Genomic DNA, 22,719 nt, shown 5'->3' with positions numbered 1-22,719 from the left:
ACTGTGGTGCCCACTGCGATGCCCCTCTCTCCTGCCTCAAATCCTCCCCATCCTTCAGTGGATGGGGGATGGCAGATATGTGTGGGGCCTTCAGACGCAGCCTCCCGCCCTCCTGGGAGGCAACAAGGGAAGAGAATTACGTATGGAGGGCTCAGTTAGGGCATCTCAGGACTGGGAACCACCCACATTCCTCATCTGGGAGCAGCGTCAATCCCGACACTACAGGGTCCATGCTATCCCCCCTCTCCTCCCCACAGGAAAGGGGGCAGATACAGACTCCGGGACCAGGGTCCAGTACCCACCACCCCATTCCCAACTTCAATGGCTCACCCTCTGCCAGGCCCCTTCTGTGACCACGGTGGTGTGAGGGTGTGTGCCCAGGCTGGGAGGAGGAGCCCTCGAGATGGGGCACGTAGGGCCCAAGAGGGGGAATGTTTCCTGGCCCCCACCAGTCTGCCAGACCTCCTGCCTCTGCTCCCACAGGCCTGAGTGCCCAGCGTCCACCTCCCCAGAGCCCAGCAAGTAAGAAACCCGTGGCTGAAGGACTGAATCCAGGGAGACTTACCCTTCCGGGCCAGGCGGATGCAGTTCAGCCGGGTCTCCTGGAGGCACAGATGGGGCGGGTCTCAGCACCGCTGAAGCCAGGACCTGACCCTCCCCAGAGGCAACCTTAGACAGGCTGTCTTGGCTCTGGTCAGAGTTTTTCTGGTATGAACTGTAACTAAACACACCCCACCAGCAGGAGGGTCGAGGGGGAACCAGGGACGGAGGGGCCAAAAAGGGGAGGGGTCCACAGATAGGGCGATGCCTTAGGAAAGTGGAATGAGATGGCCGGGAACAGGAAAAAAAGAAAAAAAGCCACAAGGAGAGGGTAAGGAGGAGGAGCTCAGAAATGAGGGTAGCGCTTAGGGCCAGGGGTCCGCTTGGCTACAGGGCAGCCCGGAAAGGAGCAATCCGAGGAGGGAGGAGCCTGGAGAAGGGCGGGGCTTCAGGGAGGAGGCTGGTCCTAGGCTCCAAGGTCAGGTGAAAGCAAGAAGAGGAGAGGGACACCCTCTGGAGCCAGAGGAACCTGAGATGGAAGACCAGGGCCTCAGGAGGCGGCAGGGACCACACTGGGAGCTTGGATAGACATGAATCCAGGAAAAGCCCACCAGGCTCCTCTGTCATCTCTGGGATTCTCCAGGCAGGAATACTGGAGTGGGTTGCCATGCCCTTCTCCAGGGCATCTCCCCGACCCAGGAGATCAAACTCGGGTCTCCTGCATCGCAGGCAAATCTTTTACTGCCTGAGCCATCAAGAAGAAGCCCCCCGGAAAGGGTTAGTACTGGAGAGAAGGTGTCTGGGGTTAGGAGGGCGGGGCTCAGATAGGCAGGAGGAGGTGGACAGGGCTACGGGAGGCCTGGGCGCAGTATGGGGAAGGTGGGGAATAAGGCTAGTGGGAGGGGAAGGGTGGAGGGTGGAGGATGGGCACTGTCTCCAGCTTCTGCAGCAGCCTGCTCCGATCTGTCCTGAGCCTGTCCCCCACCCGGATCGCCCCCACCACGACCCCGGCCGGCCCCTCACCCCCTTCAGGTGGCTTGCTGCCTGGAAGTAGATGAGATAGGCCTTCCTGGGCTCAAGCGGTGGGTTCCAGAAGCCGCGGTAAGTCTGGTTGTCACCCACGGTGAAGGGCATGGCCTCAGGCAGGCTGCTGGCCGCCAGTTCGGCCCCAAAGTAGTGCACCAGGCCCCGGGCCAGCGCTGCATCGAAGGTCAGCGGCACCGGGAAGCAGTCCTGGCTGCCAGGCTCCCGCCGGAGTCTCCGCGGCCGCTCCTCCTCCACAATCACCTGGTACACACTGGACATGGGGAGGGGACAGGGCAGTGGTCACGGTGGCCGGAGGACAGGCAGAGCCATCTGGGGACTAAGGGTGCGGGCTTTGGGGTCAGGCTCAGGACAGCCCGCATCTCAGCTCTGTCTCTTCCTAGCTGGGCAAGTCACTTAAGCTCCCTGGGCCTCAGTTTTCTCCTCTGTAAAATGGGAATGATTATAGGATGGCTCCATAAGGTAGAGGTGAGCAAAGAGGCAAGTTTAACAAGCAGCCAGTGCCTGGGCAGCTGTTATTACTGTAACTAAGGCTGAAAGTATGTGGGCCCTGCTCAAGCCAACCAAGCCCTAAAGCTCCATCCTGACTCCCAGGGCCTGGGAACCTCAAGCCCTGGGCTCCAACCAGGTTCCCAACTGCTCCCTCTAGGCCTCAGTAAATTCGAGTAAGACACAATGCATTCATTCATCCAGAAAGTTTTTACTGAGCTCAGACATGAGTCCTATGCTGAGCACTTGGGGCTCTGGGCTTCCTGGAACTGGCCTCCAGTGGGGGAGCCAGTCACTGAGGCAGGCAATCGAGGTCACACTAAACCTACATCTCGAATACCCTCCCAACCTGGAGGCAGCCCTGGGTCTGCAACTCTGAGCCTGCCATCTCCCCGGCCTGATGGCTGATTCCTGTTCCCTGGTCTCTGTCTCCTGATCCCGCCTTGTGTGTTTCTATTTATTTTCATCACTATACTGAATGGCCTTGTCCTATGAGCTCCTCCAAATCCTCTGTGGAACAAAGCCAAGAGTAAATAAATGAATGCTGACAAATTTAAATCTTTCCACTCCCAGCCTCAGTCACGTCTTGGCGTGTGACACCCCATACTGACAATGGCAGCCTGCACTCTGGGAAAGTAGAAATGCCTTTTCCTTGCTCTCCAGCTGTTTGTTTGGTTTTTGTGTTTTTTTTAGCTCCCAAGTTAGGAGGGAATCACCCCAGCACCCTAAGATTTAGGCCAGACAGGTTCATCCCATCATTAGCCAGCCCAGGCCCCTCTCAACCTCCACTTCCCAGGCCGAGGTCAGGCCTCCCCTGGCCCCAAGTCCCACCAGGAGATGCTAATAATTATGAACCATGAACAAAGCACACCTTGATCTGGGATAATCACCATAAGGCACAAAGGAAAGGGAGGCTCAGAGAGGTGAAGGGACATGTCCAAGGTCACACAGTCATCAGGCCTCTCCACCTCACATGGTCCATCCCTCACCCCATCCCAGGCTTGCCTGGGATGCTGACTGGGCTGCTCACAGGATCCCCCAAGAAGACAAGGAAAGGAGAAGCTGCTGGGTCCCCAACTCCTCCCAATTCAGAGGCACCAGCATCCTGAGCCTCCTGCAAAAGGCCAAATTCCCCTGAGCTCTGCAGACTCCTTCCTGCAGCTCCTGTTAGGGTCCAGGAATCAGCCCAAATCAGACTGTGCAGTAGCAAATATGGGGAGGCAAAGCAGGAGGAAAAAGCAAAAGCGGGGAGGAGTGAGGAAGTGAGAGTGTCAACAGCACCTGGGAAACCCCCTGCCTTCTTGGGGGGTCTCAGTAGGACCCTCTCAAGGGACCCTCTCAAGTAGGACCCAGCCAAGTGCAGGCTGTCACCCTCTCCCAGTGCCTGAGCCTTTATGGGAAGGAGCGGGTGGACTAGAGGGCCAGGGAGGCTCCATGACTTCAGGGAAAGGTACAGGCTGTACAGACAGACCAGGCTTTCACATCCCAGCGCTATCGCTTACCAGGCGTGTGGCCTCGGGGACACATTATTCAGGCTCTCTGAGCCTGCTTCCTGATGCAGAAAATAAGGGTGCTGATGCCCACTCCACCGGCTGCCATGAGGATCAAATGACTCATGCAGGTAAAGTCCCTAAGATGACGTCTGGCCGACAGGAAGTGTGTGCACACACTGCACAAACACACGCACACTGTCTCACATACACACACATCACACCCACAATCACACACATCACACCCACAATCACACACACACACAGCCCATCTTATCTCTAGCATCTTCTCCTCAACAGAGACAGTCACTGCAGCATCTGCTTCCTCTGCAAAGAAGTAGGGAAGCCAAGCTCTCGGCCTCTCCAGAGAGAGGATGCCACGTGGCCAGAGGCCCTAGCCTTCCAGGAAGCTCATCCTTGTGTCTCCCTCAACAGGAACCCCCAAGGGAAAAGCTGGGGAGAAATAAAGCCCCAAGGTGGCAGAGGTAGGCCCTCTGGAGAGATCCGAACAATCTCCTGTTCAAGATCTTGTGACAGTCACCACCAGACAGCCCACAGCCTCAGAGGGGAGTGAGTGCAGGCCTTCCACCTGCCCAGGATCACACAACGTCCTCCTCCCGACACTCTGAACCCTGAAGAGGAGACTGAGGGAAGACAAGGCTGAGCGGGCCTGGGTGGGGGTTCTGGGTCAGAGGACAGGCATCTTCTTTTACCGCCCTGACCTCCCGCCCCTCCGTTACACGCGTGCCCACCTGATGGGCGCCCCGCGGCCCTGTGCCGGCCTCAGCAGCACAGTGATGGTGTTCTCAGACTCGCCCAGTGGCGACGGCATGTCAGCATAATCAAAGCTGGGCGCTGGGGGAGAGAACAAGGACATAAGCCGGGAGCCTGGCCACTGCACCAGGAAGGCCAGGCCTGCAGGCTCCTTGACCTCTGCCCTCAGACTGCTTCCCCTTCAGCCTCTGCCCCCCTGTTCCCTCTGACCTGAGCTTCCCTGACCCCTGACCTCAGCCCTCGGATTCCACCAACCATCTCCAGAACCCTCTGAGTTAATCCTCCCTGACCTCACCCTCTAAATGGTTCATTTATCTCAGCAGGAGTCCTCCATTGCCACCCCCAGGAAGCCCCACCTCTGTGCCCAGGGGACTCTGGGCCTCCCCAAAGAGGCCAGGCTAGGTCAGGCAGGGCTCACCTGAGATGTTGGTAGTGATCTCGGTGAGCGCCGCCTGGCCAAAGCCTTTGCCCGTGCGGGCCCGCACGGAGAACAGGTAGGTGGTGCCCGGGTGCAGGTTGGAGAAGACATGGTAGGTCTCATTGCGGAGCTTGGAGATGGTACGCCGTGGGCCCGGCACATTCACCGCCGGGTCTGATGATTCGACGCTCTGGTAGCTGATCTAGGGGCAGAATGGGCAAGCAGGCAGGCTCAGGGATGGGGAAGTAGCCTCCCACCCATCATGGCTCAGGTGAGCCAGGCCTCTGGGTACCTCTGCCTTCCGCCTTCAGGTCCCCCAACGCCCACAGGGTATGGACCCCAGCCATAGCTGAAGGAACGCCAATGATCACCTCTGTTCTCCCACCCCACACACTTCCCTCTCCAACCTGTGGGCCCGCAGTCCACCAGGGGCCCACCCACCTCATACTGAGTGATGAGGCCATTGGGTTCCTGGGGCTCCTCCCACTTGAGGAAGATCATGTCCTCCAGCGGAGTAAAGGTCAGGGACTCGGCCGCAATCCCGCCAGGCACTGCAAGGGAAAGATGACACGGGGCAGGGAAAAGCAAGCTTTGGAACCAGATACCTGGGTTCAGATTCCAGCCTTGCCATTTCCTAGCTGGGATGCTTGGACAACTCAGCCTCTCTGAGCCTTGGCTTCTTCATCTGTGAAATGGGGATGACAACAATACCTCCTCCACCGGAATTAAATGATGTGATGTACATAAAGCCCCAAGGCAAATACCTATCAGTACTCTCATATGGTTCGGCCTATGTCTGAGCACTCGAAAAGGGCAGCTGGCATTTTCATTACTGTGCAGGAGGCATTTCGCAGGGAAGAATGAATGCTCCTATTTTGTTCCAGCTGAGTGGTTTTCAGAAAATACAGACATTTGCCAGAAAAATGAAAACAACTGCCTTACAGTGGCAGGATTATGGGTGGAGATGTTTTCTTGTCTGAAAATTACTAATTACACAAACAATATGTTCAATGTAGAAAATCAAAATAAGCATAAGGAAAATTAATGGCACCGACAGTTCCATCACCCAGAGATAAACACTGTCAACATTTTAGCAGAAGCCCTTTCAGATACGGTTTTGTTTTGTTTTTGTTTTAAGGTATCATCTTCACAGCTGGCTCCAGGAATTTCCTCTAGGAAGAGAATGGCCTTCTTTGTTTTTGGGAAAACACTTTGATAAACCTTTGTAGGGAAGCTGAACTTCTAAGATAGGGGAAAGCAGAAACCAAGATAATAGCTCAAGTGCCTTGTGTTAAAATGAAGTTAACCAGGCAATTCCACTATTCACCCACCAAAATGTTAAAAGGAAAAAGACAATTCCAAGTGCTGCTGAGGAAGCAGAGCAACTGAAATTTTCACACACTGTTAGTGGGAGTGTAATTCAACACAACCACTTGGGAAAACTGGATATACCTCCTTATTATGAACACAAACCCTGAAATCTAGCCGTTCCACTCCTAGGCATAAACCCATCAAAAATGTGTATATCTACCAAAAAAAAAAAAAAAGAATCTACAAGAATTTCATTTGCAGCACAATTTAAAATAGTTGCCGCCACCGCTGCCACTAAGTTGCTTCAGTCGTGTCTGACCCTGTGCGACCCCACAGACAGAAGCCCACCAGGCTCCTCTGTCCCTGGGATTCTCCAGGCAAGAACACTGGAGTGGGTTGCCTTTTCCTTCTCCAATGTAAAATAGTTGAAAGCAACCCAAATGCCTAACAACAGTAAATAGGATGAATAAATAGTTACATAATGGATTATTCAGCAATGAGAATAAATTCTCTAGAACTCTACACACCACTTGGCCGAATATCTCAAGCATAAAGCTGAGACGGAGAAGCCAGTCATAAAAAGAACATACACTGATCCAGAAAAGGTAGAATCACAACTACAGACCTATTGGAAGGACTAAGCTCCCAAGGCTGACAACACCTCCTACTGGAGAGAATTCTGAGCACCTGCAGCGCCCTGACGTTGCAGCTGTTCAGTCGCCCAGCCGTGTCTGACTCTTCGCGACCCCATGGACTGCAGCACGCCAGGTTTCCCTGTCTTTCACGGATGGGGATGCAAATGTATGGCCACTTTGGAAATCAGTTTGGCAATTTCTTATCAAGTTCAACATACACTTACACCCAAAACAACACTCCCACTCAAAGGTATTTTCCCAAGTAAACAAAAACTTAGTCCATTTGAACCAGCATGCCCATGTTCATAGCAGCTTCATTTGTTTTTTGTTTCTTTGAATGTATAATGTTTTAATTTAGTCTGGGTAGAACCACAAGGTTTGCTACGTGAACATATCATGGTTTAGGCTATTCTATACAACAGGTGTCCTGAAAACAGGGGTAGTTTTATCCTCCAGGTTACAGAGTTTCTAAAACGGCTTTCTTCTTTCAAAATTAATTTTTATTGGAGTATAGTTGCTTTACAATGTTGTGTTAGTGTCTACTGTACAGCAAAGTGAATCAGCTATGTGTATTAAAAAAGAGAATATACACTATATGATTCCACTGATATAATGTTCAAAACCAAGCAGAAATCAGCCTATGGCATTACAGGTCAGGATAATGATTACCTTTGGGAGCTGTGAGTGGGAGGGTGCAGAAAGGGGACTTCAGGGCTGCTGGTAATGCTTTTTCTTGGTCTGGGTATGGGTTATCCTGATGTGTGCAGTCTAGGAGAATGCCAAGCTGAGCTGACCACTTAAGATAAGCACACTCCCCGTAAGTATTATACTAATACTTCAGTGAAAAGTATAAAATATTAAATAATTAATTAATATTAAAAAGAGGCAGGAGAAGGGGGACAGAGAAAAAAGAAAGAAAAACAAGGAGCCAAGTGAGGCCTGGTGGCCAGGGTTGCGGGTGAAGCAGCCTCAACAATGTACCTTGCAGAAGGAAAGGGGAAAGGTCAACAGATTTTAAGAATGGAGCAGTCTGAGAGTCAACATGAGATTACTTGAGAAGGGTAGCAATACATGCTACCCCAAAATATGTCACTTGGAATAAGGATTATTTTGAGTTGAACTGAGAAGGCAATATAGGAGCATACACAAGAAAAAATTCTCTACCCTCCCCCTATTTGCCTAAAAGTAGGACATAAATTTGCACAGGTGCCCCCCTCCCCTCTTTACCTGATAGGACAGAAGTTAATCACTGAGAAACCTCTGGACCCTTATCAGCCCAGAGGAATCTACCTGACAACCTTTACTGACCACCATTAGTTTCCCCATACATTTGATTTCCCCTAATTTGCTGCCCCTAGAAGTTTGAAGTCCTTTTCTTTTGTCTTGCCACTTTACTAAAAATTCATTGTTCCATGGTTAAGATGCTATATAACCCCAAGTTCTTACCACTCCTTTGAGTTACTCATCACTGAGTACTCCCTATTATGTGCAAAGCGTGTGTTCATAAACTCTGTTTCCTATAATAGAAAATAATCTGAATATATATATGTGTGTATATATTCACATATATATTATATAAGCTTTGGAAAGATTAATAAAATTTATTTTATTGTATATAATAAACTGAATCCCTCTGCTTATGCCTAAAACTAACACAATATTGCAAATTAACCACACTTCAATTTTTAAGAATATATAACAAAAAATAAATAGAATCTATAAGAAAAATTTTTTAATATTTTTATCTTATTTTTATCTGGTTAATCTATTTTTGCTCAGTCAATTTACAGGATCTCAGCCAACGAACCTCAGATAGGTAGGAGAAAAAAGTTAAGTTTCTCCGATTTAGGGTAAACCCCTCCAGACTTCATTCCCACCCCCAGCAAATCCTCATCAGTGCAGGGCACAGGGCATACACACTTCCTCAGGTGAGTGGGGTTTTCCAGAAATTGAGAAAGAGTTGAAGTTTATATCTGGGCCACTGCTGTGCAGACAGAAAATTATACATGTGAGGAAACAAACAAGAAAACTATTAACCAAGGAGCTTAGGGGTACCTGGGGATTTACAGCAATCTGGAGGAAGGCTTTGGACCTGTGCTGAGATTAGAATGTAGCTGTTAAGAAAAACAGCTCTCAAACAGATGGCCAGGTTTGAAACCCAGCTCTGCTACCCATCTACTAGTAACGGGACTTCATCGCAAAATGGGAAGGGTAACAGTAAATAGCCAGATAGGGTTGTCATGAGGTGCACGTGCATTAATATATAAAAAGTGTTCTGAAATTAATGAATGTTAGGTTGATATCAGTGGAACAGCACACTCAACAATGACAGAATGCACATTTTTTTCAAGTAGATATGGAACATTTACTAAAATGTAACCATATATCACTGGTGGCTCAGCTAGTAAAGATTCCATCTGCCATGCAGGAGACCTGGGTTTGATCCCCGAGTTGGGAAGATCCCCTGGAGAAGGGACCGGCTACCCACTCCACTATTCTGGGCTGGAGAATTCCATAGACTGTATAGTCCATGGAGTCGCAAAGAGTCGGACTGAAGACTTTCACTCACTCACAACCATATATTAGGCCATAAAGCATGGATCAAATTTCAAAAGACCAAAATTAGAGTATGTACTCTGACTACAGTGTAAGCTAGAAATCAATAACAAAAAGATAATTAGAGAAATCCCAGCCAGAAATCAAACAACATAATTCTAAATAACTCTTGGGTCAAAGAGTGAATCATAACAGAAATCAGAAAATATTTTAAACTGAATGATACTGAAGATAGGATACAGCAAAACTTGTGCAATAAAACTAAAGCAGAGCTGAGGGAAATGTATAGCTTTAAATGCATATGTTAGAAATGAAGACAGGCTCAAAATCAGTGATCTAACAAGCTTCCATATCAAAAAACTAAAAGAACAGCTGATCAAATGCAAAGAAAGCATTTTTAAAAAGAAATAGAAGAGAACGTTAAGTATAAAATAAAATAAAAAATAAACTAGGCCAAAATTTTGGCTCTTTGTAAAGATTAATAAAATTTATATACCCTTACCAAGAATGAACATGAGAAAAAAAGAGAAGACACAAATTACCAATATCAGGCATGAAAAAGGGGATAGCACAATAGATCCCACAGACATTCAATAAATATAACAAGAGAATATATAGCCAACTTGATGCCAAGATAGTTGACAACTTAAGTGAAATGATCAAATCCCTTAGAAACGGAGTACACCAAAACTGATACAAAGACTAGAAAGTCTGAATATTCCAATATCTATTTTGAAAATTAAAATTGTTATTAAAAACCCTCCCACAATGAAAACTCCAGGCCGAAATGACTTCCCTGGTAAATGTTCCCAAACATTTTAAGGAAGAAATTATACCAATTTTACCCAAAGTCTTCCAAGGAATAGATATTAGTATCATTACTCTGTTGTCATACAGTCGGCTTAAACCTAAGCAAAAAATCTCCTAGGGCGAGTTCAGTCTCAGACACGCGGCGTCTGTGGGCACCGGGGATCAGGAGGCCTCTTACCGTCCTCGTCTGTCTGGAAGGTGACTTCCTTGCCCTCTTTGCGCCCCTCGGGGTTAGCGAGGATGAGCCGCACGTGGACATTCCGGTAGGGCAGCAGGTTCTTGATGGTGTAGCGGCTGACACCCCGCTCCATCTTCACACACTCCCGGACGGTCTGGTTGTGGCTGCTGCCCAGGGTGTAGTGATAGCACAGGGACACGGTGTAGGTGTGGCAACGTGTCACGTTGTAGCCCAGCGGTTCCCACTGCACGGTCAGCTGGCGGGCCTGGATCTCAGCAAAAGCCAGGCCTTTGGGGGCCCTCATGGGCTCTGGGGAATCCGAGCAACAGAAAGGGTAGAAGAAAGAGGAGGAGAAGCAGGATGAGAGAGAAAACATCAGGCAGCTGACTAGTATCAACCCTCATTTGCCCCCAAGAGTCCAAGAGACCCCTTAGTGCAGCAAAAAGGGAATAAAGTGTATGTTTTGGAGTCAGGCAGGCCCACATCTGAATCCTGGCTCTGTTGCTTGCAGCTGACAACTACTGGCTAAGTCACTTTATCTCTCTGAGCCTTAGTTTCCTCATCTGCAAAATGGTATAATAGGCTCGATCTCATAGGATGGCTGTGAGGTTTAAGGTAAAACATACAAAGCATGTGAAGCAATGGCTAATACACAATGTGAAAGTGGCTCAGTCATATCCGACTCTTTGTGACCCGTGGACTATACAGTCCATGGAATTCTCCAGGCCAGAATACTGGAGTGGGTAGCCTTTCCCTTCTCCAGGGGATCTTCCTGACCCAGGAGTTGAACCAGGGTCTCCTGTTTGGCAGGCGGATTCTTTACCAACTGAGCTATCAGGGAAGCTCCAATACACAGTAAGCCATCGAAAATATTAGCTATAATTTTTTTAATAATATGGTTCACTTCCTATTCCAAGTTCCTCCTGAAGGAAGTCAAGACAGTCTGAATCAACCAACTGTTGTATTTTTCTTCATACTCTGTTAATTCCAAACTTGTTCTAAAACAGTTTACAGTAATATGTACAATATAATAATACAGAGAAGTCAGCATAATGGGGGAAATGAGAGCCAAATAGATAAATAATGCCAGAGAATGTTAGGAAAATAGAAATCCATGCCATTAGGTCCCGCATGGAGCTATAAATACAAGGCTCAAATTAGGTGATGGGTTCCCTGGCTGCCAAAGAAAAAAGGGAAATACAATCTGTTCTATAAAGATGATGATGACGATGATGGTGGCTGTAAACATTTACTAGGGGCTTTGTCTGTGCCAAGCATTGCTCTAGAGGCTTTAAAATGCTTTATCTCATTTAGCACTCTAATCTAACAGAAAGCTGCCATTATTAGCCTTGTTATGCAGATGTAGAAATAGAGGCACACAAGAGAGATTAAGTAAACTTGCTGACTGTCACACAGATAGTAAGTAGTGAAGCTGGAATCCAAACCTGACAGGCTGGCTTCAGAATCCACCACTTCTTAACCACCACTACTCTGCCTCCCCATGAGTAATTCACTGTCCAAAAACTAAAAATAAATAAAAATAAACCAGGAAACTTCCTTGATGATCCAGTGGCTAAGACTCCACATTCCCAATGCAGGTAACCAGGTTTGATCCCTGGTCAAGGAACTAGACCCTCGCATGCTGTTACAAAGATCAAAGATCCCACATGCAACTAAGACCCAGCACAGCCAAATAAGTAAAATATTTTTAAAAATAAACAATAAATGAATAATAGTTCAGTTCAGTTGCTCAGTTGCGTCTGACTCTTTGTGACCCCATGGACTGCAACACTCCAGGCCTCCCTGTCCATCAACAACTCCCAGAGTTTACTCAAACTCATGCACATTGAGTCAGTGATGCCATCCAACCATCTCATCCTCTGTCATCCCCTTTTCCTCCTGCCTTCAATCTTTCCTAGCATCAGGGTCTTTTCAAATGAGTTAGCTCTTCGCATCAGGTAGCCAAGGTATTGGAGTTTCAGCTTCAACATCAGTCCTTCCAATGAACACTCAGCGCTGATTTCCTTTAGGATGGACTGGTTGGGATCTCCTTGCAGTCCAAGGGACTCTCAAGAGCCTTCTCCAAATGAATAAAAAGGATACCTTTTTTTTTTTATTTTATTTTTTTTTATTTTTTAAATTTTAATATCTTTAATTCTTACATGTTCCAACATGAATACCATAAATCTCTTTATAAAATTAATTAATTAACCACACCAATGCCTCTGGAGAGGCAGATACTCAACATAAGGCAAGTGCATATTACTGTGCTCCATAGCCTCTTGAAGATTCCATAGGACCAGAATGTTATCTGCATTTTATAAGAAATCAAGGTTTCTTTACTCGGGGGCTCAGGCCCCAGTCCTGCATCTGCACTGAGCAGCTGTGCAATCCTAAGTAAATCTCTGGGCCTCGATTTCCTCATCTATAACATGGTGAATGAAGCCATGATTACTAATGATCCTCTACTCTCTTGCCCTCTGACTGTGCAGGTTCTGTGATACCTGCCAAGTGTCCTCAGTTAGAGGATATCAGGACACACCTTAATGAATAGGAAAGAAAGTCCTACTGCTTTGCCTCTTAAGATGATTAAGGATGACCCTATTATCGTTTTCATATGATTAATTTGCTCAGGATGCTCTTTACAAAGACAATGCAGAGAGAAACATCAGGCTGCTCCTCACTTGCGAGTGGATGGGTAGGTGCACAGCTTTAGACGCTGGCCAGCACAGTGCAACTTTCCTTCCTTCCCTGGACCAGAGGCAAGTGGCCGTCTCCAGTCATACATCGAATGCCACTGAGAGATTTCAGCACCTGAGAGTAAGGCTTACCTCTTGACTTCTTAACAGACAGCCTGGCTCTCTTATCCCCACAACAAGGCAGACCCGATCCTCACCCGAGAAAAACATTAATAGGCTGGTTCCCTGCTCACTGCATCTTGAGGGCTGATAACTGCAAGCCCACTTACCACACCTGTCTTTTCTCTGCTGTTCCTGGACCATGGAGATTTTCCTAATGTTTTTCTATATAGTTTTGTTTTAACTCGTTGTTCTTATCTGTTTAGAAAGGAATGGGTGAGTTCTGTGTGTGTTCACTCTGCAGTCACTCTGCCATCTTGTTCAGAGGTCTTTGCTTTATTTCCTGAGACTTTGCGGCTCTGGTCCTGGCTGCCCGATATGTCCTGTCCCAAGGTGTCTATGTCTGTGTCTCTGTGTCTGTCTGTATCTATGTTTACTAACGCCAAGTACCATGGATTTACTTGCACTAGCAAGAGTGGATCTCGGTTCCCTGAAGCTCTGCTCACATCCTCCCCACCTCCACATCCTTTACCATCCTTCCAGGTTTGGCGGAAGCACACTGCTTCCTTCACCTTCCTGCAGCGTTCAGACAAGGACACGAAACATCAACTGCAAACCGGTGACACAGGCTGGTGCTGGGACTATGACCAACGAGACAGTAAGTGTCTCATCCAAAAGGAGCAGCTGCCACTCAGTTCCGGGCTGTGTTGCCAGATCTTCCCATTTATGAAGCCAGAGATTCCAATTGTTTGTATGAAATCTCCAGATTTTTAAATACTGGCAATCTACTCAGGTTTTTTTTCAAACCGTTTTGCCAGGAGACCTCCCTGGCGTTCCACTGGTTACGACGCCATACTTCCAATGCAGGGGGTACAGGTTTGATCCTTGGTCGGGGAACTAAGATTCCTCACGGCCAAAAGAAAAAAAAACACAGTTTTCAGGGCATAAAATGGTAACACCTAACTTGAAGATTAAAACTTTCACCCTCATGCTTAAGTATCTCATTCTCCAACAGCTATGCTAGCCCCCTCCCCCCTTGCTAGACAGAGGGTCTCTGAGAAGAAAGCGCACTTTTCTTTCTCTCCCCACCCTGAACAAATTTGGGCAGATCCAGAGGCTCAAATAGTTTGTTGACTACAGGCTGATATGTTGATTGAGGGGTGTGAATTCATGAGTCTCTCTGTGTTTCCAAAAACCATCTGGCACCCAGACACACACTCTTCGGCTGCCAGCACACACTGGCAAAACAGAACCTGAGGGCCTCAAAGCCCCAACCCTCTGAATTCCACAGGCTGTAGGCCACTCGGAGGTCAAAGGTCTAAATGCACTTTTTTTTTTAACACAAGAAGGCTAACAGTTAACATCTGTTAAATTAGCCCCCAATGCGTTGATTTTAATGATGCTAAGGAGCACTCAATAACCCTGAAATATTAACTGTTGCTTGAGGAAGGGGCTTTGGAGTGGGGTTGGGTACTGCAGAGTTCAAATCCTATCTCCACATTTCATTAGTTCTGTGACTTCAGGCAAGTGATTTAACTCCCTTTGAACATTAAGTTCTTTGACTAAAAAATGGAAATATAATAACACCTACTTTGAAGAGCAGTGTGAGAGTTACATGAGATGGTGTGAGTCTAATTTATAGGAATTAATTAATATGTGCATGGTAATGGTGAGATATGGTGACTGCAGCCACGAAAATAAAAGATGCTTGCTCCTTGGAAGAAAAACTATGACAAACCTAGACAGTGTATTAAAAAGCATAGACATCACTTTGCTGACAAAAGTCCATATAGTCAAAGCTATGGTTTTCCCAGTAGTCATGTACGGATGTGAGAATTGGACCATAAAGAAGGCTGAGTGCCAAAGAATTGATGCTTTTGAACTGTGGTGCTAGAGAAGACTCCTGAGGTCCCTTGGACAGCAAGGAGATCAAACCAGTCAATCCTAAAGGAAATCAACCCTGAATATTCATTGGAAGGACTGATGCTGAAGCTGAAGCTCCAATACTTTGGCCAACCTGATGCAAAGAGCCAGCTCATTGGAAAAGACCCTGATGCTGGGAAAGACTGAGAGCAAGAGGAGAAGGGGACGACAGAGGATGAGATGGTTGGATGGGCATCATCAACTCAATGGACATGAGTTTGAACAAACTCTGAGACATACTGGAGGACAGAGAAGCCTGGAATGCTTCAGTTCATGGGGTCTCAGAGTCACACATGACTTAGCAACTGAACAACAACAAGGATAAGATATACCTTTATATATAGCAGCACCCTTTATAGCAGCAGTATAAATTAGTACAACCACTTTTTAAAGCAATATACGTCAAAGCCCTTCCTTAAATCACCTCTGACTACTTACATGAAAGAAATAATTCAAGGAGGGAATATAGCATGATCAGCACTAAGTTTTTCGATACAGTATTATTCACAATAATAAAAATCTAAAGGCAAATAGCCCAGCCATATGGAGACACTCAGTGGACTCCTACAGCCAATAAACACAATTATAAACAACATAACACAAGTAACAACACCAAGAAAAGGAAGTAGAGTGCAGAACGCTTTCCACATCCCAATGACAAGGGTGTGAAATGTGTACTGTAGGCATATGGGCAGAGATTTGCAGGAGGCAAGAAAACTAAAACAGCTGTTGGGCTAGGATGGTGAGATTTAGAGTAATTTCTTTTAAATGCCTCTTCTGGCGTTATATTATTGTTTTTACAGTAAATAATACTGTGGGAGGGGAGTTTCATGGAGCCCGAAGAGATGACAACACAGCTGGCCAACAGCAAAACTATGGGTCAAGGCGCCTAAGCAAAGAGGGGGCGGCGATGCAAACGAAGAGAAACATGTGATTAAGAGGAGCAGGCTGAGTTGTTTGGATCCTATCTGCCTGGTCCCTGCTAATTTACACAGCTTCCATCCCAGCCAGGCCACGTAAAGTGTTTAGCAGTGCCTGGCACAGAGTGGGTACTCAGCCCACGATGGCAGCGATGCAGCTATTATTGGTAGTAAGGTGGTGGTGGTGGTTTCCAACACGAGACTGGAAGTCAGGACATTCAAACCTTGGTGCTGACTCTGTTATGGACTCACTGTGTCGATGTGGGCCAGTGACTAACTCTCGAAATTTCACTTTTCTCATCTGTAAAACGAGAATGGTCAACAGCTGTCACCATGAAACTTGGGTTCTTAACTTACTGTAGAGTCACAGGCAAGTCCTTCCCATCTCTGGGCTTCCATCCCTTCATCTGCACACTAACAGGAGTGAAAGTGAGACTCTCTGTGGACCCCAGGCTCTGATTTCTTTCATACCAAGTACCTGACCAGAACTGGCTTTGAAGAGTTAAAAACACCATAACAATAATAGTTGTCATTCACTGAGTGTTCACTGTGTGTTAGGCACTAGGCTTCACAGGCATTTAATACATTTACATGCAATCACCTGCATTTAATCCAAAACCAGAGGGCTGCACAATTCAGGCTTCGCTGCTCCTCTCTTTTCCATCTACACTTTTTCCCTAAAATCTAAGGACTAAATCAGGGTTCTCAACCTTGGCATTACTGACATCTCAGACAAGATAATTTTTTGTTGAAGAGGCTGCTTATACACCGTTGGATATTTATTACCTTCTAGGGCTTCCTCTATCCCTAAGATGCCATTAGCACCCCACCCCCAGTTGTGACAACCAGACACTGCAGATGACTCCTGGGAGACAAAATCACCCCCACTAAGAACCACCAGCATAAAAGATCTCATCCAGTCTCACGGCTTTAAATATCATCTACACCATGTCTATACTGACGACTTCCAAATTTATATCTGCAGCCCAAACCTCTTCCCTAAACCCCACACTCGTAAATCCATCCGCCTGATGGATATCTCCACTTGAACGTCTAATAGGCATCTCAAAGTCAACATTTCCAACACAGAACTCCTGATCTATGGCACCCCATCACACCTGCTCCTTCCGCAGTCTGCTCCCTTGCAGTAAATGATAACTCCATTCTTTCGGCTGCTCAAGCAAAACGCCTTGGAGCCATCCTTGACTTCTATTTCACTCTCTCACTGCATATCCAATCCATCAACAAATGCAGTTAGCTCTACCGTCAAAACAAACCCAGAATCTAACCACTTTCCCCACCGCCACCACTTCCTCCCAGCTCCCAGCCTCCACCATCTCCCAGCTGACTTGTTGCAGCAGCTTCCTCACTGGTCTCTCCTCTGATCCCTTCACCCTCCTAGAGTCTGTTCTCCACAAAAGGACAAAAGTGACCCTTGTAAACATAGGAGGTGATGTCACTCCTGCTCTCCAAACCTGCAATGGTCCCCCAGCCCACCCAGAGTAAAATGGCTCTGGGTCCCATATCCCCAGTATGACTTTGACCTCCTCTCCCGCCAGCTCCCCTCAGTCACTAGACCACAGTTATACTGGTCTCCTTGCTGCTCCTCACATATGCCAAGCATACTACAGAACTCCCTGCTATTAGGTCGGCCTAGAACGCCCCTTCCCCCAGCAATTCCTCTAGCTTCCTGTGTATGGCTCTCTCCCTTACCTCCTTCAGGTCTCTGCTCAAATGTCACCTTCTCGGTAAAACAGTCCCTGAGCCTTTTTGAAATAACAGTTCTCCAAACCTCACACCCCATCCCCCTTCCTGCTATGGTCTTCACAACCCTGATCATCAACCGACAATCTATATATTTCACTTGTTTACTACTTCCTCCTGCCAGAAAGACAAAGGAATACAAGAAGACAAAATGGCTGTCTGAGGATGACTTAACAAATAGCTGCAAAAAGAAGGGAAGTGAAAGGCAAAGGAGAAAGGAAAAGATGTATACCCAACTGAATGCAGAGTTCCAAAGAATAGCAAGGAGACATAAGATCAATGATCAATGCAAGGAAATAGAGGGAAACAATGGAATGGGAAAGACTAGAGATATCTTTAAGAAAATTAAGAGATACCAAGGGAATACTTTTGCAAATATGGGCACAATAAAGGAGAGAAATGGTAAGGACCTAACAGAAGCAGAAGAGAGTGAGAGGTGGCAAGAATACACAGAAGAACTGTACAATAAAGGTCTTGACGTGGATAACCACAAAGGTGGGGTCACTGACCTAGACCCAGACATCCTGGAGTGTGAAGTCAAGTGGGTCTTAGGAAGCATTACTATGATCAAAGTTAGTGGAAATGATAGAATTCCAGTAGAGCTACTGAAAATCTGAAAAGATGATACTGTGAAAGTGCTGCACTTAATATGCCAGCAAATCTGGAAAACTCAGCAGTGGCCACAGGACTGGAAGAGGTCAGTTTTCAGTCCAATCCCAAAGAAAGGCAATGCCAAAGAATGTTTAAAGTACCTCACAATTGCACCCATTTCACATGTTAGCAAGGTAATGCTCAAAATCATCCATGCTAGCTCTCAGTACGAAACTAGGAATTTCCAGATGTACAAGTTGGATTTATAAAAGGCAGAGGAACCAGAGATCAAACTGCCAACTTCCAGTGGATCACTGAAAAAGCAAGAGAATTCCAGAAAAACATCTGCTTCATTGACTATGCTAAAGTCTTTGACTGTGTAAATCATAACAAACTGGAAAATTCTTATAAAGATGGGATACCAGACCACCTTACCTGCCTCTTGAGAAACCTGTATGCAAGTCAAGAAACAACAGTTAGAACTGGACATGGAACAACAGGCTGGTTCCAAATTGGGAAAGGAGTACATCAAAGCTATCTATTGTCACCCTGTTTATTTAACTTATATGCAGAGTACATCATGCAAAATGTCAGGCTGAATGAATCACAAGCTGGAATCAAGATTGCTGGGAGGAATATCAACAACCTCAGATATGCAGATGACTTCACCCTAATTTCAGAAACTGAAGAGGAACTAAAGAGCCTCTTGATGAACGTGAAAGAGGAGAATGAAAAAGCTGGCTTAAAACTCAGCATTCAAAAATCTAAGATCATGGCATCCGGTCCCATCTGCTGCTGCTGCTGCTGCTGCTAAGTCACGTCAGTTGTGTCCGACTCTGTGCGACCCCATAGATGGCAGCCCACTAGGCTCCCTCATCTATTTGCCATAATGTGATGGGACTAGTGACAAACTTTATTTTCTTGGGCTCCAAAATCACTGAGGATGGTGACTGCAGCCATGAAATTCAAAGACGCTTGCTCCTTGGAAGAAAAGTTATGACAAACCTAGACAGCATATTAAAAAGAAGAGACATCATTTTGCCAACAAAGGTCCATCTAGTCAAAGCTATGGTTTTTCCAGTAGTCATATATGGATGTGAGAGTTGGACCATAAAGAAGGCTGAGCACCAAAGAATTGATGCCTTCCAACTGCGGGGTTGGAGAAGACTCTTGAGAGTCTCTTGGACTGCAAGGAGATCCAACCAGTCCATCCTAAAGGAAATCAACCCTGAATATTCATTTGAAGGACTGATGCTGAAGCTGAAGCTCCAATACTTTGGCCACCTGATGCAAAGAGCCTATTCACTGGAAAAGACCCTGATGCTGGGAAAGACTGAAGGCAGGAGGAGAAGGGGGCGACAGAGAATGAGATGGTTGGATGGCATCATCAACTCAATGGACATGAGTTTGAGCAAACTTTGGGAGACAGTGAAAGACAGGGAAGCCTGGTGTGCTGCAGCCCATGAGGTCGCAAAGAGGCAGACACAATTTAGTGACTGAACAACAACTACCCGCCAGAATGTGAGTTCCGTGCAGTTCCGGCATGAGGAACTCATACACTAGTGGCCTTTGTCTGTCTTGGTCACAGTCTTATATCCTTAGCAACTAAACAGTATCTGACAAGTAATAGGCACTCAATAAACATGTGTTGAGTCTTCACATTTACCCTGTAAACATTACTATTATCCCCTTTTATAAAACAACAGGACTAAAGCTTGGAGAGGTTAATCTGACACAGGTCCTTCAGCTAGAAGGTAATCTCCCCTAGAATACTCTTACCAACTACCCAAGGGCCTCTTCAAGTGTGGCATTAAACTGTATTTTAGATGGTTCTCAGATCAGCTCTTAAAAACACAAGAATATTCATTGGCAAAAAAAATAAACCTCAACCAAATTCTGTAGCTTATCTAAAAGTTAACTGAAAATGGATCATGGACTTATTTGTAAAACTATAACACTTTTATTTAAAAAAAAGAATAGGAGGAAATCTTCGGAATCTAGGGCAATGCAAGGAGTTCTTAAATTTGACACTAAAAGCATAGTTCATAAAAGGAAGTTTTGATAAACTGGCCCTCGTAAAAATTTAAAATGATTGTTCCATGAAAGCCCAGGTGAAGAGGAGAAAAAAGACAAGCTAAAAGCCAGGGGGAAATATTTACAAACTATATACCCAAAAAAGGACTAGTATCTAGAATGTGTAAAGAATTCTCAAAGCTCAACAATAAAAAATGAATAATCCAATTAGAAAATGGGCAAAGACATGAATAATTCATGAAGAGGATATACAGATGGCAAACAGCACATGAAAAGATGTTCAGCATCACTAGGCATGGAAAGTGAAAGTTGCTCAATCGTGTCCGACTCTTTGCATGGACTATATAGTTCATGGAATTCTCTAGGCCAGAATACTGGAGTGGGTAGCCTTTCCCTTCTCCAGAGGGATCTTCCCAACCCAGGGATCAAACCCAGGTCTCCCACATTGCAGGCAGATTCTTTACCAGGTGAGCCACAGGAAGCCCATTAATGTCACTAGGCATTAAAGAAAGGCAAATTAAGACCAGGAGGGGATATTACTACATACCTCTCAGAATGGCTAAAATTTTTAAAAATAACAATAATAATGACAACACTAAATGTTGGCAAGGATGTAGAAAACTGGATCACTCATATATTGCTGATGAGAATGTAAAACAATACAACCAACTCTGGCAGTTTTCAATAAAACTGCAATAAATATGCAATTACCATATGATCCATCATTTGTATCTTTAGGCATTTAGCCCAGAAAAAAATGAAAAATTATGTTCATGCAAAAACTCGTACATGAATGTTCATGGCAGCTTTACTTGTAACAGCCAAAAACTGGGACCGGTTCAGGTGTCATTCAACAGATGAATGGTTAAACAAACTCTGGTATAGCCACACCATGGGATATTACTCAGCATTAAAACAGAATGAACTATTGATTTATACAACTTGGATGAATCCCCAGGGAACTACACTGACCAGAAAAGTCAATCTCACTGCCGAGACAATCCAATGAGAAAAGAATAGTCTTTTTCATAAATGGTGCTGGGACAACTGGACACCCACAAGCAAAAGAATGAGACTGGACTCCTACCTCACCCCAAATCCAGAAATTAACTCAAAGTGTGTCAAGGAGCTAAATGTAAGAGCTAAAACTATAAAACTCTTAGAAAAAAATAAAAGTAAATCTTCCTTACTTTGGACTAGGCAAACGTTTTCTAGATGTGACATCAAAAGTCCAAATAACAAAAGAAAAAGTAGATAAATTGAGCCTCATTAAAATTAAAAATCTTTGTGCTTCAAAGGACACCATCAAGAAAGTTAAAAGACAACTCACAGAATGGAAGAAAATATTTGCAAATATATCTGATAAGGGTCTAGTATCTGGAATATATAAAGAACTTTTACAACTCAATAATTAAAAGATTAAAACCCAATTTAAAAATGAGTAAAGGATCTGAATAGACATTTATACAGAGAAGGCATACAAATGGCCAATAAGAATATGCAACTTGTTTGATATTTATTAACCATCAGAGACGTGCAAAACCACAATGAGACACCACTTCATATCCACCAGGAGGGTTATAATCAGAAGACAGATAATAATGAGTGTTAGTGGATATGTAGAGATACTGGAACTCCCATACACAGCTGATGAGAATGTAAAGTGGAATGGCTGCTTTGGAAAGCAATCCAGCAGGTTGCTAAATGGTTAAACATAATTACCATATGATATGTACATGCTATACTCTCAGGAGAAATTAAAACATATTTCCATACAAAAATCTCTACATTAATACTCATAGCAATAATAACCAAAAAGTATAAACAATGCAGATGCCTTCCGACTGATAAATGTATAAGTAAATTATGGTATGTCTATACAATAGAATATTATTCAACAATAAAAAGTACTAAAGCATGCCACAACATGAATAAACCTTGAAAAAGTATGCTATGAGAAAGAAGCCAGTCACAAAAGACTACATATTATATGATTCCATTATATACAAAATGTCCAGAGAGGCAAATCTCTATAGAGACAAAAAATAAATTAGTGGCTGTCTAGGGCTGGAAGTATTAACCGGACATGAGGGGAGGGGTGGACTGCTAAAGGATACAAGGCTTCCTTTGAGAGAGGGGAAAATGTTCTAAAATTTATTGTGGTGATGGTTGCACAACTCTGTGAATATACTAAAAACCACTGAATTATACACTCTCATGAGCAAATTGCATGAGATGTGGTTATATCTCAATAAAGCTATTACCAAACTAAAAAGGCAATTCAAAAGATTATATACTGCGACATCTCTGGAAGTCTGGTGATTAAGAATCTGACTTCCAATACAGGAGACATGGGTTTGATCCCTTGTCTGGGAAGATCCCACATTCTGCTGGGCAATTAAGCCCATTTGCCACAACTGCTGAGTCTGTGCTCTAGAGCCTGT

General features: G+C 45.4%; 1 protein-coding gene across 1 annotated transcript in view; it reads right to left on the bottom strand.

Annotated features, from left to right (window-relative positions):
• PTPRU (protein tyrosine phosphatase, receptor type U) overlaps positions 1-22,719 on the bottom strand; it is an 86,366-nt gene that overhangs the window by 38,597 nt on the left and 25,050 nt on the right. The window contains 6 exon segments of the mRNA XM_018057242.1: positions 566-602; positions 1,564-1,837; positions 4,316-4,418; positions 4,756-4,957; positions 5,197-5,306; positions 10,246-10,554. Of these exon segments, the coding sequence (XP_017912731.1) occupies positions 566-602; positions 1,564-1,837; positions 4,316-4,418; positions 4,756-4,957; positions 5,197-5,306; positions 10,246-10,554 (1,035 nt within the window).

Source organism: Capra hircus, chromosome 2, assembly GCF_001704415.2.
Source record: "Capra hircus breed San Clemente chromosome 2, ASM170441v1, whole genome shotgun sequence".
NCBI lineage: Eukaryota > Metazoa > Chordata > Mammalia > Artiodactyla > Bovidae > Capra > Capra hircus.
This window is presented reverse-complemented; position numbering and strand designations above follow the sequence as displayed.